The 21,673-nt window shown below is 38.3% G+C and overlaps 1 protein-coding gene across 1 annotated transcript; it reads left to right on the plus strand.

Moving 5' to 3' along the window:
- The first annotated feature begins 10,719 nt into the window (after positions 1-10,719).
- Positions 10,720-19,857, plus strand: LOC114282371 (uncharacterized). The gene is made up of 7 exons (XM_028225011.2): positions 10,720-12,697; positions 14,055-14,199; positions 14,352-14,405; positions 14,498-14,589; positions 18,117-18,352; positions 18,472-18,642; positions 19,283-19,857. Exons 1-7 carry the CDS (start codon positions 11,829-11,831, stop codon positions 19,378-19,380), a joined length of 1,665 nt encoding a protein of 554 aa, XP_028080812.2. The 5' UTR covers positions 10,720-11,828; the 3' UTR covers positions 19,381-19,857.
- Positions 19,858-21,673: the final 1,816 nt, after the last annotated feature.

Raw genomic sequence — 21,673 nt, forward strand, 5'->3', positions numbered from 1 at the left:
TGATCCCCACATTGCAGCCATTTAACTCTAGACCTCTAGTGTAGATAAATATCCTCTTGTGTCAGTTATCCTCCCTTGAGTGGCCCGTTGAGCTTGTAAATTCTCCTTACTAGAGGAATTAACTTGCAGCCTAGCTATGCATTGTCCCCAAACTGTCTTGGACCTACTTTACACAACTTGAGCTTTTGAAACAAACTAAACATAGGACGCCTGCCACCTGATCGCTATCACATCTTCACACATTGGGGAGGTGGTCCACATAGATTCAAACTTAAAGAGCCTAGGCACCTTTTTATGAGGGAGTGAAGTATTGAGGATAAAAGGACAATGGTTGGAGCCGATGAAAACCTCATGAATAACTTCGGCATGAGGATATAATTCTTGCCACTTCACCATAACCACAACCCTATCTAGTCTATCACGAATATGACCATCTCCACCTTGATTGTTGGTCCAAGTAAAAGCCTGCCCATTGAACTCGAGATCGATAAAAGCACACTCATTAAGAAAATTTTGAAAATTCCCAATCCTCTTCAAATTGGCCCCAGCATTTCTTTTTTTTTTCTTTCAGACTAATCCAACCTCATTAAAATCCCCAATGCAAAGCCATAAGAGACTGTTCTCTCTAGCAATTGACCTTAAATAGTTCTAAAAAATCACCCTTGAGCTAGCCTAGGGAGAGCATAGAGAAAGGTAGCTAACCAATCTTGGTTAGAATCAATAATCACACAACAAAATAAATTACTATTCGTATGTCTAACATGTAAATCAACCTCCTGAGACCACCATAAAGACAATCCACCGGACTGACTATTCGGCTCAATGTAGCAACAATTGGTGAACTTCTCCTTATACGTTCCAACGCTGATTTTTATTCCTTGTTTCCATTTGAAAAATAACTCCAGGACGATGGGTTCTACACAACCCTCAGAGGATCTAGCCTATCAGGGGTCACTCAATCCCCTGACAGTTCTAGCTGATTATCAATATGGACCTTGTGGCTGTTTAGGGCTAGCCACCAATACCATGTTCATCGCAACTGTCAGAGGAGTTAGAAGGTAGGTATTAGGAACTTGGGATAAAAGCTCAGCATCCTCCACTTTTGTGCTATATTTTTCTCTAACTGCAATCTCGACTAGGTCCAAATGAGTAAGAGTGCTTTGATTTCTTACCTTTTCTTATTGATGATGTACTCTCTTTACCCTTCTTGGATTTGTGTCTTCTTGTTTTTGCAATAGCCCTATATGAAAGGGACAAGCAAATGACCATTTTGGGCTCATGGACAATCTTTATTGCTTTAGAAAAAGTCATCATCTGTAGATCATCTTCTAGACACTTTCTTTTCAAAGAAAGCCTAGTAAAATCTTTAGACAGCAAAGCTGTGAGTATACTCTTATAGAGGCCTAGCTGTTTTGATGAGGCGGTTGGGCTTGAAGAGAAGCTTTCCTCATAGTCTAAAGATGGACGTTTAGACAACAAAGAGTTTGGATTGGGAGGGGAGTTTGGGCTCATGAAGGAATTTGGGCCTGGTGACAATTTAGGGTTGTTTGGGGGCTCTAAAACGAAATAGGCTATTGGTTCTTGGATTTCAGGGCTTTGAGTATTGCTTGAATTATGCTCTAAGGGTTGTGAATGCCTAATAAGAAGTGGGTTTGAGTTTATATTAGGCCCACTCCTCAACTTAGTCAAGGCATGGGAGGGTTGGGGGTGATTTTTGATAGGTGACATCTCAAAAAGTGATGTCATATTGGGTAAAGATGTGGTGGATTGTGTAGAACCTTCCCTTCCAAAGTTGCATTACCTCCATGTGGTAGATAGAGGTGCATGACAGGTGGCTCTGAATTAGGAGGCTGGTTTAAGGACGGAGACGTTTGATGCCCCCCAAGCCTCAACGTGCTAGTCTATTCTTTTTCAGACTTCACACGCGCATTCTCCTTACACGTCGGTGGCTCCGAAGCCCTATGTTAGAGTAACGGTTGAAGGCGTTCTTTTAATTCATCAATCTGATTCCGATAAAACTCCACTGAAAGACCAAGGTTTGGAGTTACTCCGGTCCGTACCCAGATAGTTTCCCGTCTTCGCGAAACTTGCAGGTTTTATTATCGCGGTCCACTCACCCATAATCGTAACAGAAATCTGAGAGTCGTTCATATTTGAAATGCACCCAAGTCTCCTTAACCTTTTTAGGCTTTTGGGACTTCCTCTTAAGCATAAAACCTCTGGGTAGGAGAAGAGAAACATCAATATCTACTCTGATTTGGAGGAAGCTTCGCGAGAGTAATAGGCCATCATTCGGGGCTTCAACCCTAATCAACTTCCCAATGTTAGCGCTTATAAGGGGCAATGAGTAAACTCTACCTCAAAGATTGCCTTTCCACTCTCAAGAGGTTGTACCACCAGTAAGCTGCCTATAACAGACCAGGGAGCGCTCTTAAGAACCAGAGCTCGATCATTTTCATTACAGAAGGTGAATAAGAAGACATTATCCAACCAAGAAGATAACAAAACCTCAGCTCTCGTTTTCCACGCTCCAAGAAGAATGCGAGTGACCGCTTGCTTGTTGAGGGGTTTCGGGGCTAAGATTTTCCCTATTAAACACAAGCGAGAGTTGTCGACACTTTCATTTGTGCCTTCCTCCAACTCGAGTGAGTAAAGTTCATTCAAATTGGAGCCACCCTCGCCATTAAAGCACTACCAGAGTAGGGTAAAAGGGGTAGACTGAAACGAGGGAGAGAACTAGAAGAGAGAGACGAGAAACTAGGATAAACCTAGAGAAATCCCTGAGGGAGAGATAGTCTTACGAGAGAGAGAGAGAAAAAAAAAAGAAATCTTTATCCTTGCTGGTTTTGACATAACTATGATAGATCTATAATTTTAAACTTACAAACTCACCCACAATAATATGATAAGAAAGAGTTGGACCTTAAATTATTTTTTTTTTGGATTCAGCGGAAATGAAATACAGACAAACAGGGACTAAGCCCTTCCCCAAGCTAACCCAACCATATTAGAGACCAAGAGCTCTCTGATTTCAGCAGGTGGATCATTTACAACTAGAATGTCCTTAGGTTGTTCAGCTCCGAGTTTGGCCATTGCATCTGCATATAAGTTCCCTTCTTTGTAGATGTGTTGTACAGTGCATTGACAACCATTAAAGATTAGCCGTACGTCTGCAACAAGGCCTCTGAGGAGGTGGTCCTCGCCAGGACCTTCTTCAAGCAGCTTCACTACTTCAGTCGCATCGGTCTCGATTATCACTCTGTGAAAGCCTTTTTGAAGGATGATGGTGAGGCCTTTGTACACAGCCCATAGCTCGGCTTCAAGGCTGGTGCAGTTCTCGAGTTTGCCATAGAACCCACAGATCCATGCTCTTGTTTCATCTCTTAACAGACCTCCAAAACCTCCAGGTCTGGCCATTCGATAGCAGCCATCAGTATTCAACTTGAGTGTACCTGAAGGGGGACAACTCCACTTGATTAGTTAAGGTGCTGATCTAGGATTAGTAACAGACAAAGTGAAAGCTTGGAAGCACTCTCTAGAAAAATCAAAAATGGATTTAACTCTTTCAAAAGTGCTAGCGGTTTTATTTTCAAAAATTTTTGAATTCCTGTTTTTCCAAATTCTCCAGAGAGTGATAGAGAACAAAGAGTTCCAAAGAGAATTTTTCCCAAAACTGTTATTCATTTTTAGATTGCAAATCAGCCAGCTTTTCCAAGAAGAATTACTCATCTGAAGGTACCAATTTCTAGAGAAAACTGTCACCCACACACTCATAGCTGCAGAACAAGTTCTAAATAGATGATCCAAGTCTTCCACCTCATTGCAAAAGGGGCATGCTGGGTCATCAGTTAACCCTCTCTTAACCCTCATATAGTTGGTCAATGTTTTCCCCTGGAGCAACACCCAGAGGAAGCTTTTAATCTTTTGAGGAATTTTACATTTCCAGAGCCACTGCCAATTTTCTCTGTGCTCATCATTCTCCATGATCAAATTATAAGCACTGAGTGTTGAGAAACACCCATTCAGAGATCCTTTCTAATGTGGCTGATCAGTGTTGAGACTGTAGAGATGGGGTTTTTCTTTGAAAATAAGATCAGCCACATTGGTTGGGAAGTGCTGTTGAACTGTGCTCACGTCCCAATCCCCTTTCTCATTAAGAAGAGAATTCACCTTCGCCAAATCTGAGTCAGCATGTGTTTAGGGAGTAAGGGCAGCCAATGGTTTAAACCCACACCACCAGCCATCCCACAAGTTAACATTAGAATTGGTACCAATGGACCATTTAACACCCTTATTCAAGGTGTTTTTGGTTTTAAGTATGCTTCTCCACACATGAGAAGCTTTCTTTCTTGTCTTCCAGTTGCAAATAGTAGCATTTTTTAGATATTTGGCCCTAAGAACCTTAATCCACAAACCATTCTCATTATTGAGAATTTTCCAACCAAGTTTGGAGAGCAGGGCTATGTTCTGTTCACTTGCTTCTTTTATCCCCAGCCCTCCAAACTTTTTGCTAATACACACCTCATCCCAACTCACAAGATGGATCTTTTTCTTTTCCATAGTGTCTCCCCAGAGGAAGTTACGATTCATGCGATCAATATCATTGCAGACCCTCTTAGGGAGTGCCATAGTTTACATAGTGTAAGTTGGGATAGCTGCTGTCACAGATTGAATCAAGGTCGTTCTTCCTGCCAATGACAGGACTTTCACTTTCAATCCAGCCAACTTGTTTTGGATTTTCTCAAGAATAAAATTAAAATGACTACGATTAGCTCGTTGGTGTAGAATAGGAACACCCAGGTATTTCCCAAGGTCAGCAGTTAAAGGTATATGGCAAAGGTTGCTCAACTCCCTAGCCTGCCTTTTGGCAATATTAAGAGACACAATTTTTTTTGATTTTTGATAGTTAATTTGCAGGCTAGAGATTAAGCTAAATTCTTCCATAATTCTAGCAATCAAAACACCATGCCTAGTGTCAGCCTATCACGACCAAAACCCGCCCCTATGGGTTTAGCACCGTAACCGGCCAGTAATCCGAGATTACCGAAGGCCTGCTTAACAGTAATACAGAGTACAGGGACTGGCGGAAGCCAATACAGTAAATAAACAATGTCCAATAAGCTGCGACAGTCTGTATGCAAAAAGACTTTTCATTCAAATATATACGGTCAGACAAAACAGTATGTACATATATACAATAATTCAATTCAGGGACCTAATCCCTATTAAACAGTGTCGTAGCAGTCTAAACAGTCGCACAAAACAGATACAGAGACAGACGAGGAAATTAAAAACACCCCTAAGCCGTAGCTTGACAGGCTCGGAACCTCGCAGTGAGGCACAGCGGTTGGCTTGACAAAACTGGAGTTTATCCCGACACTTCTAGTTGCGGTCTGGTGCCTGTACACCTACATATATATATGAGCAGTGAGCTAAAGCCCAGTGAATAACACAATGCGTAAAGGGGTTAAGAATGAATGTCCTTACAGTAATGAAAGCAGTTCGTTAAATTAGTATTTCAGTCGTTCAGTTGATACAGTCATATGTGGTACATCCATTAGCATAACAGTGCAGTAAACAGTAGGTCTTAAAAGACCGAACAGTAAATGATGGCCATCAGTCAGTAACAGTAGTGGTCCCAACAAGGGAACCGACAGAGATCTCTGTAACAGTAACAGTAAACAGTAGTTGCTAAGGATGCCACAATACAGTTCAGAATATATGACATACATTCATTCAATTAACAGTAACAGTTCAGAAAGCAGTACAGTTCAATTGTTTAGAAGATAATCATTTTGAACATATCTTTACACAATTGTTACTCACAGAGTTCTGGGCTACAGTAAAGCTAGAGCGCGTCCCCAGTCGCCAACCCTACACAGTATACAGATTGAACACACACTAAGCTACACAGTTGGGAAAGATAATAACTTAATCCCTAATTTGCCTCGGTGTGGTTCTACATCTATATCCTTATTAAGATGCCTTAAACTAGGCCTAATAATGCCTAGGATGAGATGAGGATGCAAAGATGCACTTTAAAAGCATTTTCAGAATTTTCAGAAAACAGGGGTCACACTCGAGCGTAGGTTACTCCGCTCGAGCGGACATGCAGACAAAGGTTTCCGCTCGAGCGTAGAATTACCCGCTCGAGCGTTCTGCAAAACAGTCAAAAATGCTGGATAGGTGAAAATCACGCTCGATTGGGCGCTCGACACCCGCTCGAGCATGAGACACAATGTCCCGCTCGAGCGTCAATTTTTCCGCTCGAGCGGACTTCAAAACAGAACAAAATGCTGGGAGCACGATTTCCACGCTCGAGCGCCAGTCACCCCGCTCGAGCGTGAGTCCAAATTCTGAAAATTCCAGATTTGAACCTCAAGCTCAAAACCAAGTTTTAAAACATAAATTTCGATCCTCTTGGGCCAATTTTCCAGAAAACACATCAAAACTCATACTTTAACATGATTCAAAGCTCAATTTGTAAAATCAAAGCCCAAGGGTGTTTCAAACAACTCATGCATGTGGCAAATTTATGAAGACCAAGTTCTAAAATGCAAGAGTATACCATGCATGCAATAATTAAGCTTCGATTCAATACTTTTGAACCAATTCGTGACTTAACCCTTCAATCAGACATGAACCATGCAAGAATCAACTTAAACACAATAATGAGGGGTTGAATTTCCTTACCTAGGTCTTCAATTACAAGAGTAGAAGTTCAATTAGGCAAATCTCCTACAAATTCTCCAAGTCTCCAAGCTAAACTCTCACTTGAACTCAATTCCCTCACTCTCACTCTCTTGGTCGGTTGTGTGCAAGAAATGGAAGAAGAAATGTTTTGTTTACAAGTATACAAGCCTCCAAGTATGTTGCCTAAGTGATCCACTAGGGATGGCAAGGTTGTAATTAAGCCAACTATTGCAATTCAACTCATTTTAATCCAATTTAATCATACCAAATCACCCTTTTAATTAAATATGCTATAAAATCGCATAAATTCTAACGATCGTAGAATATCAACCAGTTTCGGATTCGGCCGCCGATAAGGCCTTTAATTTGCAGTTTAAACACAAAAATGTGAACAGATAGTCAAACAGTCAAACAGATAGAAATGCATTTAAACAGATACAGTTAATCAATCAGTTTCAGATTTCAGTCAGTCAGTCAGTTCAGTAGTTTATTCAGTTCACTTATCAGTCATAATCAGTTTCAGTTTAACGGTAATCAGTGGTTATTCGATAAACAGTGACGAGGGTTGTTACACAGCCCTAGCAAACAATATGAGGTCATCAGCATAGAACAAATTAATAATACAAGGACCAGCCTTAGCAAAGTTGATACCCTTCCAGCTTTTCCTATCAGCCAAGTGGCTAATCATGTTGGAAAGCCTTTCCATGCAAAGAACAAACAGACGAGGGGATAAAGGGTCCCCCTGTCTGAGACCCTTCATAGGTCTAAATTCCTCTAAAGTTTCGCCATTCCACAGAATAGAAGATTGGACAGTTGTGACGCAACATATGATAAGATCAATCCATTGGGCATTAAGATTAAACTCCTGCAGAGTTTCTCTAAGAAAATGCCAAGATATATTGTCATAAGCTTTCTCAAGGTCAATTTTCATGATCATACTGCCAGCTTTACCTTTCAGGTAACGCATCGTATGAATAGCTTCTTGAATAATGATAATGTTATCATTGGTATTTCTACCAGGGATAAAACTGTTTTGATTGGGCCTCACAATATTATCAAGGAGAGGTCTAAGCCTGTTCACCAAGATTTTAGTGATAACTTTGTAGGTCACATTACCGAGGCTGATAGGTCTGAAATGTTTCACAATTTCGGGGCTATTAACTTTGGGAATAAGCGCAATCAAAGTTCGGTTAATTTCCTCTGGGATATAATTGTTAGTAAAACACGATTTAACAAAAGAGCAAACCTCAGTACCAACAATATCCCAGTACTTGTGGAAAAAGATAGCTTGGAAACCATCCCTCCCAGGGGCTTTAAAGGCTTTGATATTAAACATAGCCTTCTTAACCTCAGCATCAGTGATGGCCCTAGTCAAGTCTATGTTATCTTCTTTAGACAACATAAAAACAACTTTATTACACCAGTGGGCAAGAGAATTAGCTATAGGATTATCAAACAAATTTTTAAAAAAGAGAAGGACTAAATTTTTGAGCTCATGTGGCTCATCAATCCAAACCCCATGCTCATTTTTAAGGACATTAATTTGTAGTTTCCTCCTTTTGATCGGAGTGGTAAGATGAAAGAATTTGGTCTTACGGTCCCCTTGAGTGATCCAGTTGGAACGGGACTTTTGAAACCAGAGTAACTCCTCATGGTAGAGGATTTGATTATATTGGTCAACCAAGCCCTTTTCCAAAACATGGAGGTTGTGAGAATACAGTCTAGCTTGGGATTTTTGGATCTCTTCAATTCTACCAAGAAGCCATCTTTTATTTCTAAAGATGTTACCGAACACGTTTTTATTCCAATCCAAAGCAGAGGAGGCCATATTATGTAACTTAACAAGAAGATTATTATTATTATTATTATTAGAATGCGTCCAGTTAGAGTGGACCATGCCTCTGAAACCTTCATGAGCAATCCAAGCAGCTTGAAATTTAAATTGCCTATTAAGAGGGGTATGAGGAGACTTACCTTGGGTATGAACAAGCGTAGGAGAGTGATCGGAGTACGTTCTGGGCAGAGTGCGAACAAATCCTTTAGGGAATCTGGTTCTCCATTCTGCGTTGCATAAGGCTCGATCAAGTCGGATTAGACTTTTTGCCCAGCCTTGTCTGTTATTCGACCAAGTGAGACTCGGACCAATGCACCCTAAATCAAGGAGGTTGCATTTGTTGATATGATTCACAAACTTTTTATACGGCTAATGCTTTGACAGAGATTTTGAGAAGTGGAGTATCTTCTTTTTTCCTTAGGACTTGCATGATCGTTGATGTCACTTGCCAGAAGCCAAGGCAACTGATTAGTCTGTGCTATGTTTTCCAGACTATCCCAGAGCTCATCTCTTATTCGAGGATTGGGGCTAGCATACACCGCAGCAAGCATCCATTCAGGGTAGTTTTGTTTGGAAATGGTAGCAAGGATCATCTGGGAGTTAGCTTCAGAGACTCGAACATTAATATTGTTTGTATTCCACAGCATCCAAATCCCTCCACTTCTGCCAATAGGGTCCACATAGGAAGACGTTGTATAGCCAAGGTTATTAAAGAACATGCCCATAGAGCTCAAATCCACCTTTGTTTCCATTAGGACTATGAGATCTGGTTTGTGCATAGCTACCAGTTCTTTCAGAGTTCTTCTGAATTTATTGTTACCTACCCCACGACAGTTCCAAAAAAGCATATCCATGACAGACATTTGGGTTATATTTGGAATATCAGAATTTTCTAGTGCACCCAGAATATCCCTAACTTTGAGGTGATTCTCTTCCATGGATTACTTCGATTTTACGATCACTAGGTACTGATTCTGGTTGGCTTCGAACTGCCACCATGGCTGGATCTTTAGCTGTACTTCCTCTACCTTCTAATCTAAACCGACGAGGTGAAAGGCTTCTTTCCCTGGTCTTAGGCAGATCATCACTCGGTTCTCAGCGACTCTATGATTGGTTATGTGTTGCAGGAGCTCTGGAGTCTCCAGTGAGCCGGTTTGGTGTTCTCCTCCTTCTATTTCTGTGTGTGACTTTGTCTGGAGGTTCTCTACTAACTTGTGGGGTTGTAACACTAGGGGATAGATCTGAAAGGGCCATCTCCTTGGTATGCAAGTTGTTCTGGCCTTAAGTGTTTACATCAATGTCAGTAGGACTCGACACCCCTCTGTGCAGTGTTATCTTAGATTCTGCTTTTTTACCTTCTCTGACGAGCTCCCTCGTCTTGTCCTTATCCATAGCTGACCTGGGGCTACTACTTGCATCGTTGCTTTTTGTAGGTGGAACCGTTGATTTGTATTTGAAACTGGCTTCATTGCTGGGCCGTGGGCTTGGATCCATTAGTGCCTCATGTTGCCCTCCGGACTGGTCCGCTTGTATCTCTTGTAGGGCCTCAAATCTATTACCTTGTCTGTGGGCTAGTTGTTTTTGTGCCTTGGGCTTTCTGCCTTGTTTTTTTCCTATTTTGGGCTATCATCCATGGTCCAAAATTGGACCTATTAACCTCGGTACTATTTCCAGATTCCCTAGGCTGATTTTCCATGGGTTGCCTTGGCCCAGACTGATCTTGATTCTCTTGAGGCCCAATCTGGTTGACCTGGTCCTCAACGTTTCGCTGTTGAGTCTTCTCCGATAGGTTGTCGGCGCAGAACTCTCTCCGATGGCCAATCCTACCACAAGAAAAGCAAAATGAGTGTAATTGTTCATATTCAATGTAATATTTATATTTACCTAGTAAAAAATGAGAGATCAGCGGTTTGTGCAGGTCCATTTCGACACACACGCGGGCATATTTGCCTCGTGTTGTCATTGCTGTGTTGATGTCCACCTTCAAAGGTCGTTCCAAGACTTTCGCAATGTGGAATAACACTTTCTCGTTGCAGTATTCAATCGGCAAGGTTGGGAATCTGACCCATATGGCTGTAGTATCCTCCTCCGCAGCATCGGATTTGAAATCGTGTTGCCATTTTCTAACGGTCACATAGTGGTCCATCACCACCCATGGACCACAAGTGTAAACCCTTGTATAATCATCCATCATATCGAATTTGACAATAAAAAAACCCATTTCCAATATCTAAGGTTTCGAAATCGGCTTGAAGTCCCCAAATTCTCTTCATCTTATTGACAAAGAGTTTATACCCTACTTTTTTCCCCAAAAGGCGAACGATTAGGCATTTCTTCCATGGCTCTCTGATTTTCCTGAGGAGCCCAGCTGGAATGTTAACTTTAGGTAGGCCTTCAAAATCCATTACCTCTGTTTCATCCTTATTGTTCTTTTCATGTAGATCCTCTTCATCATCAGAAGAAAAGAGCTCCGCATCGCCATCGAAGTTCTTTTCATTACTATTTTCGTTAAAACGCGAATGAAGGAGGGCTTGTTTAAAGGATTTTTGGCATTCTCCTACATTCATCTGTGTGCGATCCAGTTCACCCTTGACAGCTTGAGCTTTGTTTATGGCTGGGTCTTCCATGCGTTCATCCGCTAGATCTTTTGGGTTTGCCTCATGTCTATGTCTTCTTTCTCAGTGCCAACCCCTTTGATTTTCTTTGTGCTCCGTGCCAGATGGTCATCTTCTTCGGTGGAACGGCCATGGGAGCAAGTAGACTCAGAAACGGTCATTCTTTTAGAGAGAGAGTTTTTTTTTTTTGTGTGACTTTCTTCGTTGAAACGGACCTTAAATTATTTGGTGTATAATAAATTAAGAGTTTGTTTAATATATGCTAAAATAACACTATTATTTGAATTATAATCGTTTTATTTGAGTTATGTCGTCTCTCTATCATATCATTTTAATCCCAATTTATATTTTACAATTTTTATCATAAAAAAATTAAAAAATATACTAATTTAACACATTCCAAACAAACCTAAATGCTTATACCTTTTACCATATATCACTGTAATTCAAATTATGAAATTTTTGTGTATCCCAAATTCCATCCGGGTCCCACACTAGTGACCAAATACCATTCCTAATAATTAACGGGACCGTGATGAGCCGTAACGGTACCGCACCCATCAGTTCACGGCACGTTAACCATGTAATCACGTTCCACCCAACAATCCTGCTTTTCCCCGCCCCACTAACGTCGTCTTTCTGTCCCACACTAACCCTAACCCTAACCCTAACGTCCCCCCCCCCCAATGGCCTCCTGTGACGACGATTTCTCTCTCCTCGGTGACGATAACGCCCAACCTCCATCCAACCCTAACCTCCACCACCACCACCGCCGCGGCGTCGCCACCTCCCACCACTACCAATCTGCCCCTCACCGATTCCCCTCAAAGTCGACCCCGTTACACGCGCCACCCCTGTCAACTCAACCTCCCCTCCCTTCCATCACCGCCGCCGCCAAAACAGCCTCTGCCGCTGCCGTCGGCGGCGGCGGAGGAGAAGGAGACGATGGCGAGAACTACAGCAACGGCGCTTTTCAAGAAGTTAATCCTTATACGGAGAACGATTCGAATCCATTCGATGAGGAGTCCGATCCGAACAAATCTAGGGCTAACAATGCGTTGAGCGAGAAGCGGAAGGATCGTGAGGAGCTCAGCGACGGTGGAACAACAACACCTTATTCTTACAAAAAATCCAAACTCACCTCCGGCAGCGCCGCCGCCGCCGGAGGAGGCAGCGGCGGAGAGTACAGGAAAGACAGGGAGGAGTGGAGCGACACCGCGATTGCTTGCCTTCTCGATGCGTATACGGAGAAGTTTACGCAGCTGAATAAGGGGAATCTGAGAGGGAGGGATTGGGAGGAGGTGGCTGCGATTGTGAGTGAGGGATGTGAGAAGCAAACGAAGAGCATCGAGCAGTGTAAGAACAAAGTTGATAATTTGAAGAAGAGGTATAAGTTGGAGCGGCATAGGATGAACAATGGTGGTGTTTCGGCAAGTCATTGGCCGTGGTTCAAGAAGATGGAGCTGATTGTTGGTAATTCATTGCCGTCGAAGGCTGTATCGGAGGACGACAAGGCTGTTTCCGGCTCGTCTAACTCGCTTAGACAATCGAAAAGGTATAGGTTTTTTTGTTACATTGTTATTTGTTATTTGAATTCTGGTTTGTTTATATATGGATGTGATTATATATGTCTTCTCTGTTGTTTTACATTTGCCACTGCTGAATTAATATCTTATTGAAATAGTTTTATTTATTAGGTTTTGATTGCATTGTAGTAGCATCATGCAATAGTCACAAAGTAAAAATGGTTTTTGAAGACTGTAGGGAGTGATTAGTTTTGTAAGGAAGTATTCTATGATTTCCTCCGTATTCGGACTAGAAGTACTTGGCAATTTAGCTGAATTGATTTTGGTCTATTTAATTAATTTATGATGCTGGTAATGAGAATCGGTGGCTGTAATTGTGATTCAATATTTCTGTTCTTTAATTATAGGCCTAGTTAGGATAGAGAGTTAATTTGATGATGCTTTTTTGCATCAACATACAATTTTTTGCACTCAATGTGATGATGAAGGGACCTAGTTAGTGTAGGTATGAATTGGGGATGTAGAATCCACACTTTGAGAGAAGCTTTCAAATCTGTTTGCGTCACAAATGAAAATTGCATCAGTGGCAAATTATCTTGTGGGTTCAGGGAAGGGATTGGTTTTGGGTGTTTTTGTTCTGAAGGCCATTCCATTATTTGGAGGTGGATGTGGTTGTGGTTCTTTTGGACATTTTGTATGAAATGAAATGGATTTCTTTGGTTGGGGGGGGGGGGGGGGGGGGGGGGGGGGTTGGGTGGGGGTGTGTAGAGTGAACCTCCTATCTGGGAGATTTCAGTTTAATGTAATTATTTGGTTGAGTGGGATTTATGATTGATTTTTTGTTGGAAAGGTATTTGGAAACTGGAAGTTCCTTTCAAGGTTGTTTTGTTTGTAATGATCGGTTTCTCATAAGAATATACTAACATGCGATAACTCGAGGAGGAGAGGAAATTTTGTTCTAAACGGTGTTGCATGTATGAGAAGGGAAGTTGATAGCTCATTTACTTACTTTTGTTTGATGCTATGAAACTGTTTGTAACTATTGATGCAAAAAAGAATATGAGAACAAAAGAACATTCTGTTTCAAGGAGCTGGAGAAGTAAAGCAGGTAGTGGCATGGAATTAATACTTTGGGTTAGCACAACTAGGTTGTTGATACTCATAATTTTTAATTTATGACTTCAATTCAAATTGATTTATGGTTTTAATAATTCTATGCTTGATAACTTTGGAGAAATTCAAGTTATGCACATGTATTTAGTCAATTGTTAGTACTTGGTATCATGAGCTAGATGCTATTTTTGTTTTTTCATTACTCATTTATATTTTCTTTTACATATATGTATTTTTAGTCCTGTGTCTAATATCTGGTATTTGTTTGGGCAGATATGGCACTGTAACACCAAGCCCTGTTGGACAAATGAATAACATGAAGTCGAAATCATCAACAAACCCTAGATGGCGGAGAGTGGTTTTCAAAATCAGTGGTGCTGCTTTGGCTGGGAACGGTTCTCATAATATCGATCCTAAGGTTTGTTGTTGGACTCTTTTGTATATTTAGATTAGAGATTTGGATGGCTTAACCTTAAACTTATGACCACTTTGGCGAGTGAAATTGTACTATTGCATGCCATCTGGGCTGGATACCATTGTACTAAGTTGGTTTTTCTTTTATTTTGGTAGGCGACAATGCTGATTGCAAGAGAAATTTCTACCGCTTGCCGTCTTGGTGTTGAGGTATTCATTTTCAAATGATTGTCGAATGCACCTGGATTTCTGATCTCATATGAACTTGACTTATGACATTCATATCATCATTTGATACTTAGGTGGCAGTTGTTGTTGGAGGCCGTAATTTCTTTTGTGGAGACACTTGGGTTACAGAAACTGGTTTAGACAGATCTACTGCCTATCAAATTGGGTAATGTGGTTATAATTAGCAATACAGGTTCTCTCTTATTAATAAAATAAGAATATTTTCAATATCTTTACTTCGAGAGATCATGATACTTGTAAAATTTGTTAAGTGGCAGTTTCTTGGTGTTGGACACTACTTGTTGCTAAGTTGAAGCTTTGTTCATTTTCTTTCTGTCATGATATCTTAGTTTTCTATGATATTGGTGTATATATGTGTTCTTATTGTACTGTCATGCAAAGATTCTTGCTTGTATGTACAAGAAAACTGGAAAAAAAAAAAACTTGGGTCTTGAGTGATTACTATAATCTTGATGTGTCAACGTGAATAATAGTCTTGCAGTAATAACAAATGAGAGAAGTTAGGCAAGGATCACTTATAACAGAATAGAATTTGGGAGTGTATGGTTGTTTGGAAGTATATTAGTCGCAAGAAACGCATATTGGGGGTGACATTTCTTCTCGAAAACTGGAATTCTGCAATTCAGGGGAATAATTGAGTTAAAGTTGCATTCCTGTTGAAATAGAATTGTGGTTCTAACTAGGATGGAACCACTTACATGAATTCCCAAAAAATAAAGGAAAAACTACCAAGACAAGAAAATATGTGGAGAACAAATATATATATCTGCAGTAGAAACAGATAGACATATCAATCTACATTAGAATGAAATAACGACAAAGAATGAAGAATAAATCGAAATATTATCATTTTTTTTCCTTCCACAACAACGTCTAAAAATTCTTACAATACATTTACATATAAGATACATAAATGTTTTCATAGACACTCTCAACCTTAGACTTTTTTGTATGCCCTTGCTCCTGCTCTTGCTTTGTGCAGCTAAGGGAAGTGCAAGACTGTTGGAAGGGACATTACAAGTAGCTCAACTTTTTCCCTCCCCTCTACAACCATGATCCATCTGTGCCGATAATTAATGTAAGAAACACCCATTTAATCATTGATCTTAGTTTTTTTATATTATGATTTGGTCCATTTGTAGTGGGGAGTAAAAGCAAGAGTACCCTTGGGTTACATAAGATTAACGTTTATTGATATTCATGGTGCATGAAAGAGAGAATTCTCTTGAAATCAAAGAGTTTGAAGAAGAAGACACCCACTCTGATTTTGCTATGGAAACCTTGTGAGGTTATGGTTTGTAAATATAGTAGAGAAAGGTTATTGGGTTTCTAAGAGGGGCTGTATTTGCTTGATTTGCAAAGACTAGGTACTAGAATTTCTGGACAACCATCATTTTGAGAGGATTTGGTATTAGATTGAATGCCATGAGGTAGGATTTTGTTAGGATATTGATGGGCTAGGGTTTTAGGTTTGAATAGTTTTATTTGGGGTTATAAATTGTACTATAGTAACTAGGGGTTTTCGTGGACCAGATTGATTCGGTTTTGGAGTGGACCTACGATTGAACCGGTCCGTACAGTTCCATAAATTTTGGATTGGAATCAGACCACTGAAGATATGTATCTGAGCCGTAGAAATCGGTTTGGTTCTAAGGTTCTAGGCTATTTTGTTCCATAAAATTCCAATTATCAATCAGCATAAAATTGATCTATTGCAACATATAGGGCAACAACTTAAATCTAGTTGATTTCAACAAATGGAAAGAGAAAGATTGCAAGATAACAGAGAGAGAGAGAGAGAGAGAGAGAGAGAGAGAATCAGAAAATGGAGCGGAGGTGGAGAGGATGATGAAGAGTGATGAGCAAGGTTCTAAAAAGCGGTTGCGGTCGCCGTAACGGTGGCGGTGACGCGGTTGCGGTTGCGGGGTGTAAAGGCCGTAGTGTAACGGTTGCGGTAACCGGAATCGTGAATTTTTTTGTTTTTCGCACAATTTGAAAAAAACTTACCGATATGCATATTTTTTTTCCACGATCATATTTATTGGGTTAAAAATAAATATTGATCAATTTTTGTAAATTTTTAAATATGATTCAATATATTTCATATTTTTAAATCACTATAAACTGAGTTTTTTACATTTTATTTTAATAATTAATGACTTTATATTATACAAAAAATCAATCACTAACTATTATATATAAGATAAATAATGACAAAAGTAAGAGAATAAATAAGAGTCTAAATATATATATACGTATTTTTACCAAGCCAAATAGATAATGACCACATTATTATTATTATTATTTTCAAACAATACATAGATAGACACACACAAACAAAATGGTTTAGTGATAGCAGCTGAATAGAATAGCATAGGTCTTACAGTTTCAACAAATCAATAACATGTTCTTCATCTTCCCTTTTCTCTCTCTCTATCTCTTGCTCCTCCATTTTCTCTCTTTATCTTCCCTCTTCTCTCCATCCCTTTTCCCCCATTTTCAGCTTTTTTTTGTGTGTTTTTTTGAAAGAAACAATTTGGAACCGTTACGTAACGGTGCGTAACAGGCCGTTACGGCTGTTACGACACCGTTACGACTGCTACGGTAGCCGCTACGACCGACACACTTGTGAATCTCATTCACACTGCAAAAGCGGCCGTAACGGGTGGCGGTAACCGCCAAAACCGTTACGTAACAGCGTTACGTAACGGTTGCGGCCGCTTTTTAAAACCTTGGTGATGAGATTTAGGGCTATGTGTGTGGGATACACACAAAGTTGTCATAGCTCAGTTAGTTTTGCACATATATGAAGTTTAAGTCTTAAGGTTAGAGGTTTGATTCCTCCATCCAACAAACTTTTTATTTTATCTTACTTCTTTTTGATAAGTAAAAATAAAAAAAATAAAGTGCCTTGAGGTGGCAAACCCTTTACAAAAAAATCTGCAGGACATTCCATGTTCGCTGTGAAGTATACTTAGAAAACCCAGTGGTACTTTAAAATTTCACTGAGATGTACAAATCCCCTATGAACTTCAAAAAAGATGAAATCGAAAAGGACAATCCTTTCTCAACCAGCAAAAGGAGACAAAAGCACTAATATGAATATATCATTTAATAAAAAAAGATGCAATGTGACACTAATTCTTACAAATCTATATTATTATTGTTAGTTTCATGCGTGTAAGAGATGGATACATGTGTCCCCAAGTGCCCGTAGCGTGTCTCGGTTTAAAATTATTAAAAGGACAGGTTTGGACGAGTGTCGCACACATGTTGAGAAGTATCCGATGAATGTCAGTGTCCAACATGGACATGCCACCTTTTTAAAAGTGTTGATGCTTCTTAGGATGAATACCATCTGTTCATTTATTTGCTGGGAAGAGTTATTTGCTGGGAAGAGTTGATGAAGTCCATTGATTCATTTAGGCTGTGCACTCACCTGATGTCAAATATGATGTTGCCAGTTAGTTGGAAGATTCTGATTGGTGTCTAGGTTATTGATTTTCTTTGTATATGAGGACATAGATGTTTAAATCTTACTTTTTATTAGATTAACTATGACTGATATTTTTTAACCCTACATATAGTTTGACTGCAATACCAGCTGTTGAATGGTTTATTGTCGTGGTTGTTTATGGCCTAAGTAAGATGTGACTTTGAAATTGTTACCAGTATGATGGCAACTGTGATGAATTCAATATTGCTCCAGTCAGCTTTAGAGAAGATGGGTATTCATTCACGTGTGCAAACTGCATTTGCCATGCCAGAGGTTGCTGAACCATACAGTAGGCAAAGGGCTATTCGGCATCTTGAAAAGGGAAGGGTTGTAATATTCGGTGGTATTGGTGCTGGCACTGGAAATCCACTCTTCTCAACTGATACAGCAGCTGCGCTTAGAGCTTCAGAGAGTATGACATTGCTCCATCACTTCTTTTGTGAATAGCTGATAATTACAGACGTTTATATATATAAGTATATATATGTATATTCTCTGAAAGGAAATATGAATACTTCTTTTTCTCTTCAGTTCATGCTGATGCAGTCCTTAAAGGAACCAATGTAGATGGTGTCTATCTTTGTGACTCCAGAAGCAATGGTGTCGTATCTGAGCACATTTCCTTCAGGGAGTTGGCCTCTAGTGCTGCTCCCCTAATGGACATGATGGCAGTGACATACTGCGAGGAGAATGGAATTCCTGGTTTGTATATTTCGTTTTACTCCTTGGTTTTGAGCTAGGTTTCTTTCTTTCACTAGCATCTCTGATCCATTCAGTTATTAAATATGCCCCGCATCAAGGCATGGGTAGTTCTGTCAGTTTCGATTCATGAGATTTGTGGTAATTGTTCACAATTTGATTCATGCGTTTCAATACAAGTTTCAAAAAATTGATTTGATTTGTGTTGTTCAATCTTAAATTCTGTGAATCTTACGATTCAATTGCATTTCACTATGATTCTTTGCAATTCATTACGATTCAATTCTATTTTGCATAATACATGGAACAATGTCGTTTTTGCAAAATAAAAAAGAGAAAATAATTGTATTGATATATGTAGATATATCAATACAATTAAATAATTGTATTTATAATTTAGTTATATTGATATTTATTTCATTTTAAACATTATGTGTATATACATGTATAAAATTATATATTATGCTAAATAAAGTGAATCTTATAATTCATGATTCAATATGATACTATTTCAGAAAAATGATTTATGATTTGACAATGAGGCTTGCTGTGGAAGGATGGGAGAGTTTCATGTCTTGATGTTTGGAGAGATGCAAATTTTTTATGTTGATTTAATGCTGTGAAATTTAAATTTCTTTTGCAGTTGTGGTGTTTAATCTTCATGAGCCTGGGAACATATCTAGAGCATTGTGTGGAGAACAAGTTGGTACACTGATTGATCAGACAGGAACAGTTAGCTAATGTTTGTGGATCATCATCCCCAATTACAATTTTTGTGGCATTCAAAGCTATGTTCATGCACTGGATTACTATTTGATTGTTCTTTCAAGAGCTAATATGCGGTAACTCAATTGTGGTTAGGGAAGACCTCAGCAAGACTGTACACAGGTTAAGACTTTGCTGCTTGTATCATACATGAGAAGGTTAAGCTTCTAATTTGCCTTCGTTGTTAACTTATTATCATTCTACAGTGACGACGACATGAGTTGCATGATTGATGATCTGCTTTGATCATTGTCCTGTTGTGATTTCTCTTGTAGTATATCTGGTATTGTAAATCGTTTCAACTTCTTAAAGTTGCTAGTTGAGAGAAGAGACTAGATGCAAATGAATTACCAGTGTAGTATAGTGTACTTATTGCTAATAGTGGTTGTTTATGATGTGTTATGATTAGCTTAAGGTTTTGATTATGAATGGACTTTTGACTTCCTTCGCGTATCATGTTGGTCTATGAGAGTTTTGTTGGATTTGGTGTCCTATTTTGTTATATGATTATATTCTTATGCTCTATATTTAGTTCATTGGAATAAAAATGAATGGATTGGAATCACCTCTTCTTATACAATGATCATAACTTTAAAATGGTGAAAAATAATTTCATTTGTAATGCATTTGTCATTATTTTTTCAAGATAACCAAACATAGGAATGAATATTTTGATGAAATGATCATTCCATTCCACTTCATTTTGGTCAACCAAACACTATCTTAGTGTGGTTCATTGGATTGGAATATAATGAAATAATCATTTTATCAAAATGTACATTTGCATGTTTGGTTGATTAAAAAAAAATAATGAAAAACATATTGCAAAACGGAATCATCATTCACCGTGGTTGGAGAATATTTTATAAAAGTGCCTAAAGAATGATCATACCAGTCCATTTCATCTCAATCTAGTAAACTAAATAGAGTATAAGAGTAACTGACTCGAAAAAAATTAATGAATACTGTAAAAGTGTTATGTGAAATTGTTTGTGGTATTTTTGGCCAATAAATTATTGTAACACACATTAAATAAATCATTATTTGTCGGTATATTTTTCTCATAATTTTTTTTTTTTTTTTTTTTTGATTACATGATTATCGTATAAAACTTTAAAATTACTGAATAATTAGTCAGATTTTGAATGGGGGCGGTTCATCAATTGCACCAAGCCAAGAAGACTGTTTCTTGTTTTTTTCTGTCCACTATGAGTTGATGACTGAAAAAAAGCAGGGTAATATAATCATTAAAAACAAGGGCAATAGCAAAAGAAAAGGTCAAAGATGTTAGTTGATACCAACTTTCATTCCGTCTGTCTTTCTTTTAATTTTTCCTTCTTATTTTTGGTGCTTCTTTTTCGGATAATCAACTGGCATAAATTGGGGCAAATTACCTACTCCTCCTTTAAGGTTTAACAAAATTATAAATTTTTTTTGAGGTTTCAAAAATTACATTTTGTGCCATGACAATTAATGCCGTTAACAGATATCATAAATAGACTAAAATGGCCTTTTGACAAATAAGGGAAAATTATCTACACACTTTGAGATTTAGCTAAATTACAGATTCTTCTGAGGTTAGCTAAATTATCATTTTTAAATAAGTTATAAAATGCAAAATTAAAATGAAAAAACACTTATCACACTACAAAAAATTAAGGTTTTTGAGATCAAAATTTAGGGACAAAATTATTTTTAGAAGACCAAATATTTTTTGTTACGAAAAGTTTAATTATATTTTTAATAACGAAAAGTGAACATTAGTGATTAATTATTTTCCTTTTGGTATCAAATTTTTTGTCCAAAAAAATAAACCATTTTGAGACTAAATTATTTTGTTCTTAAAAATCTATTTATTATTGACATTTTCGCAAACTTTAATATGTTCTAATGTCAGATCGTGAAAATATCATAAAATTAACAAATAATTAAATAAGTTAAAAATACAAGAAATGGCTTGTCAAAAAATTCTTTGAATATGTTTGGTTTGAGTTTTAGAAATTTATTTTTAATTTTTTTTAAAAAAAATAAAAAATTAATTTGGTTAAGAAATAAAAAAATAAAAAATAATAATTATTTTTATATAATTTTTTCTTTTGAGTGGTTAGAAATAATTTTTACAAATTAAATATATTTTTTCATATTTATTTTTATTAAATTAGTTTTTATTTATTTTTTTAAATTCTAAAATGTTTTTCTAAACAACAAATCAAACATGATTTCAAAAACTTAATTTTTTTTTTCATCTAACGTAATTCTTTTGTAAATT

This window comes from Camellia sinensis, chromosome 10 (assembly GCF_055761805.1).
Source record: "Camellia sinensis isolate YWXY chromosome 10, ASM5576180v1, whole genome shotgun sequence".
NCBI classification, from domain to species: Eukaryota; Viridiplantae; Streptophyta; class Magnoliopsida; order Ericales; family Theaceae; genus Camellia; species Camellia sinensis.

Bases quoted from the DNA above. Each gene is read 5' to 3' on its own strand.
- LOC114282371 (XM_028225011.2), top strand. From the start codon at position 11,829: ATGGCCTCCTGTGACGACGATTTCTCTCTCCTCGGTGACGATAACGCC. The intron at 14,406-14,497 runs GTATTCATTTTC...TTTGATACTTAG, and splicing joins CTTGCCGTCTTGGTGTTGAG to GTGGCAGTTGTTGTTGGAGG. The intron at 14,590-18,116 runs GTAATGTGGTTA...AATTGTTACCAG, and splicing joins TCTACTGCCTATCAAATTGG to TATGATGGCAACTGTGATGA.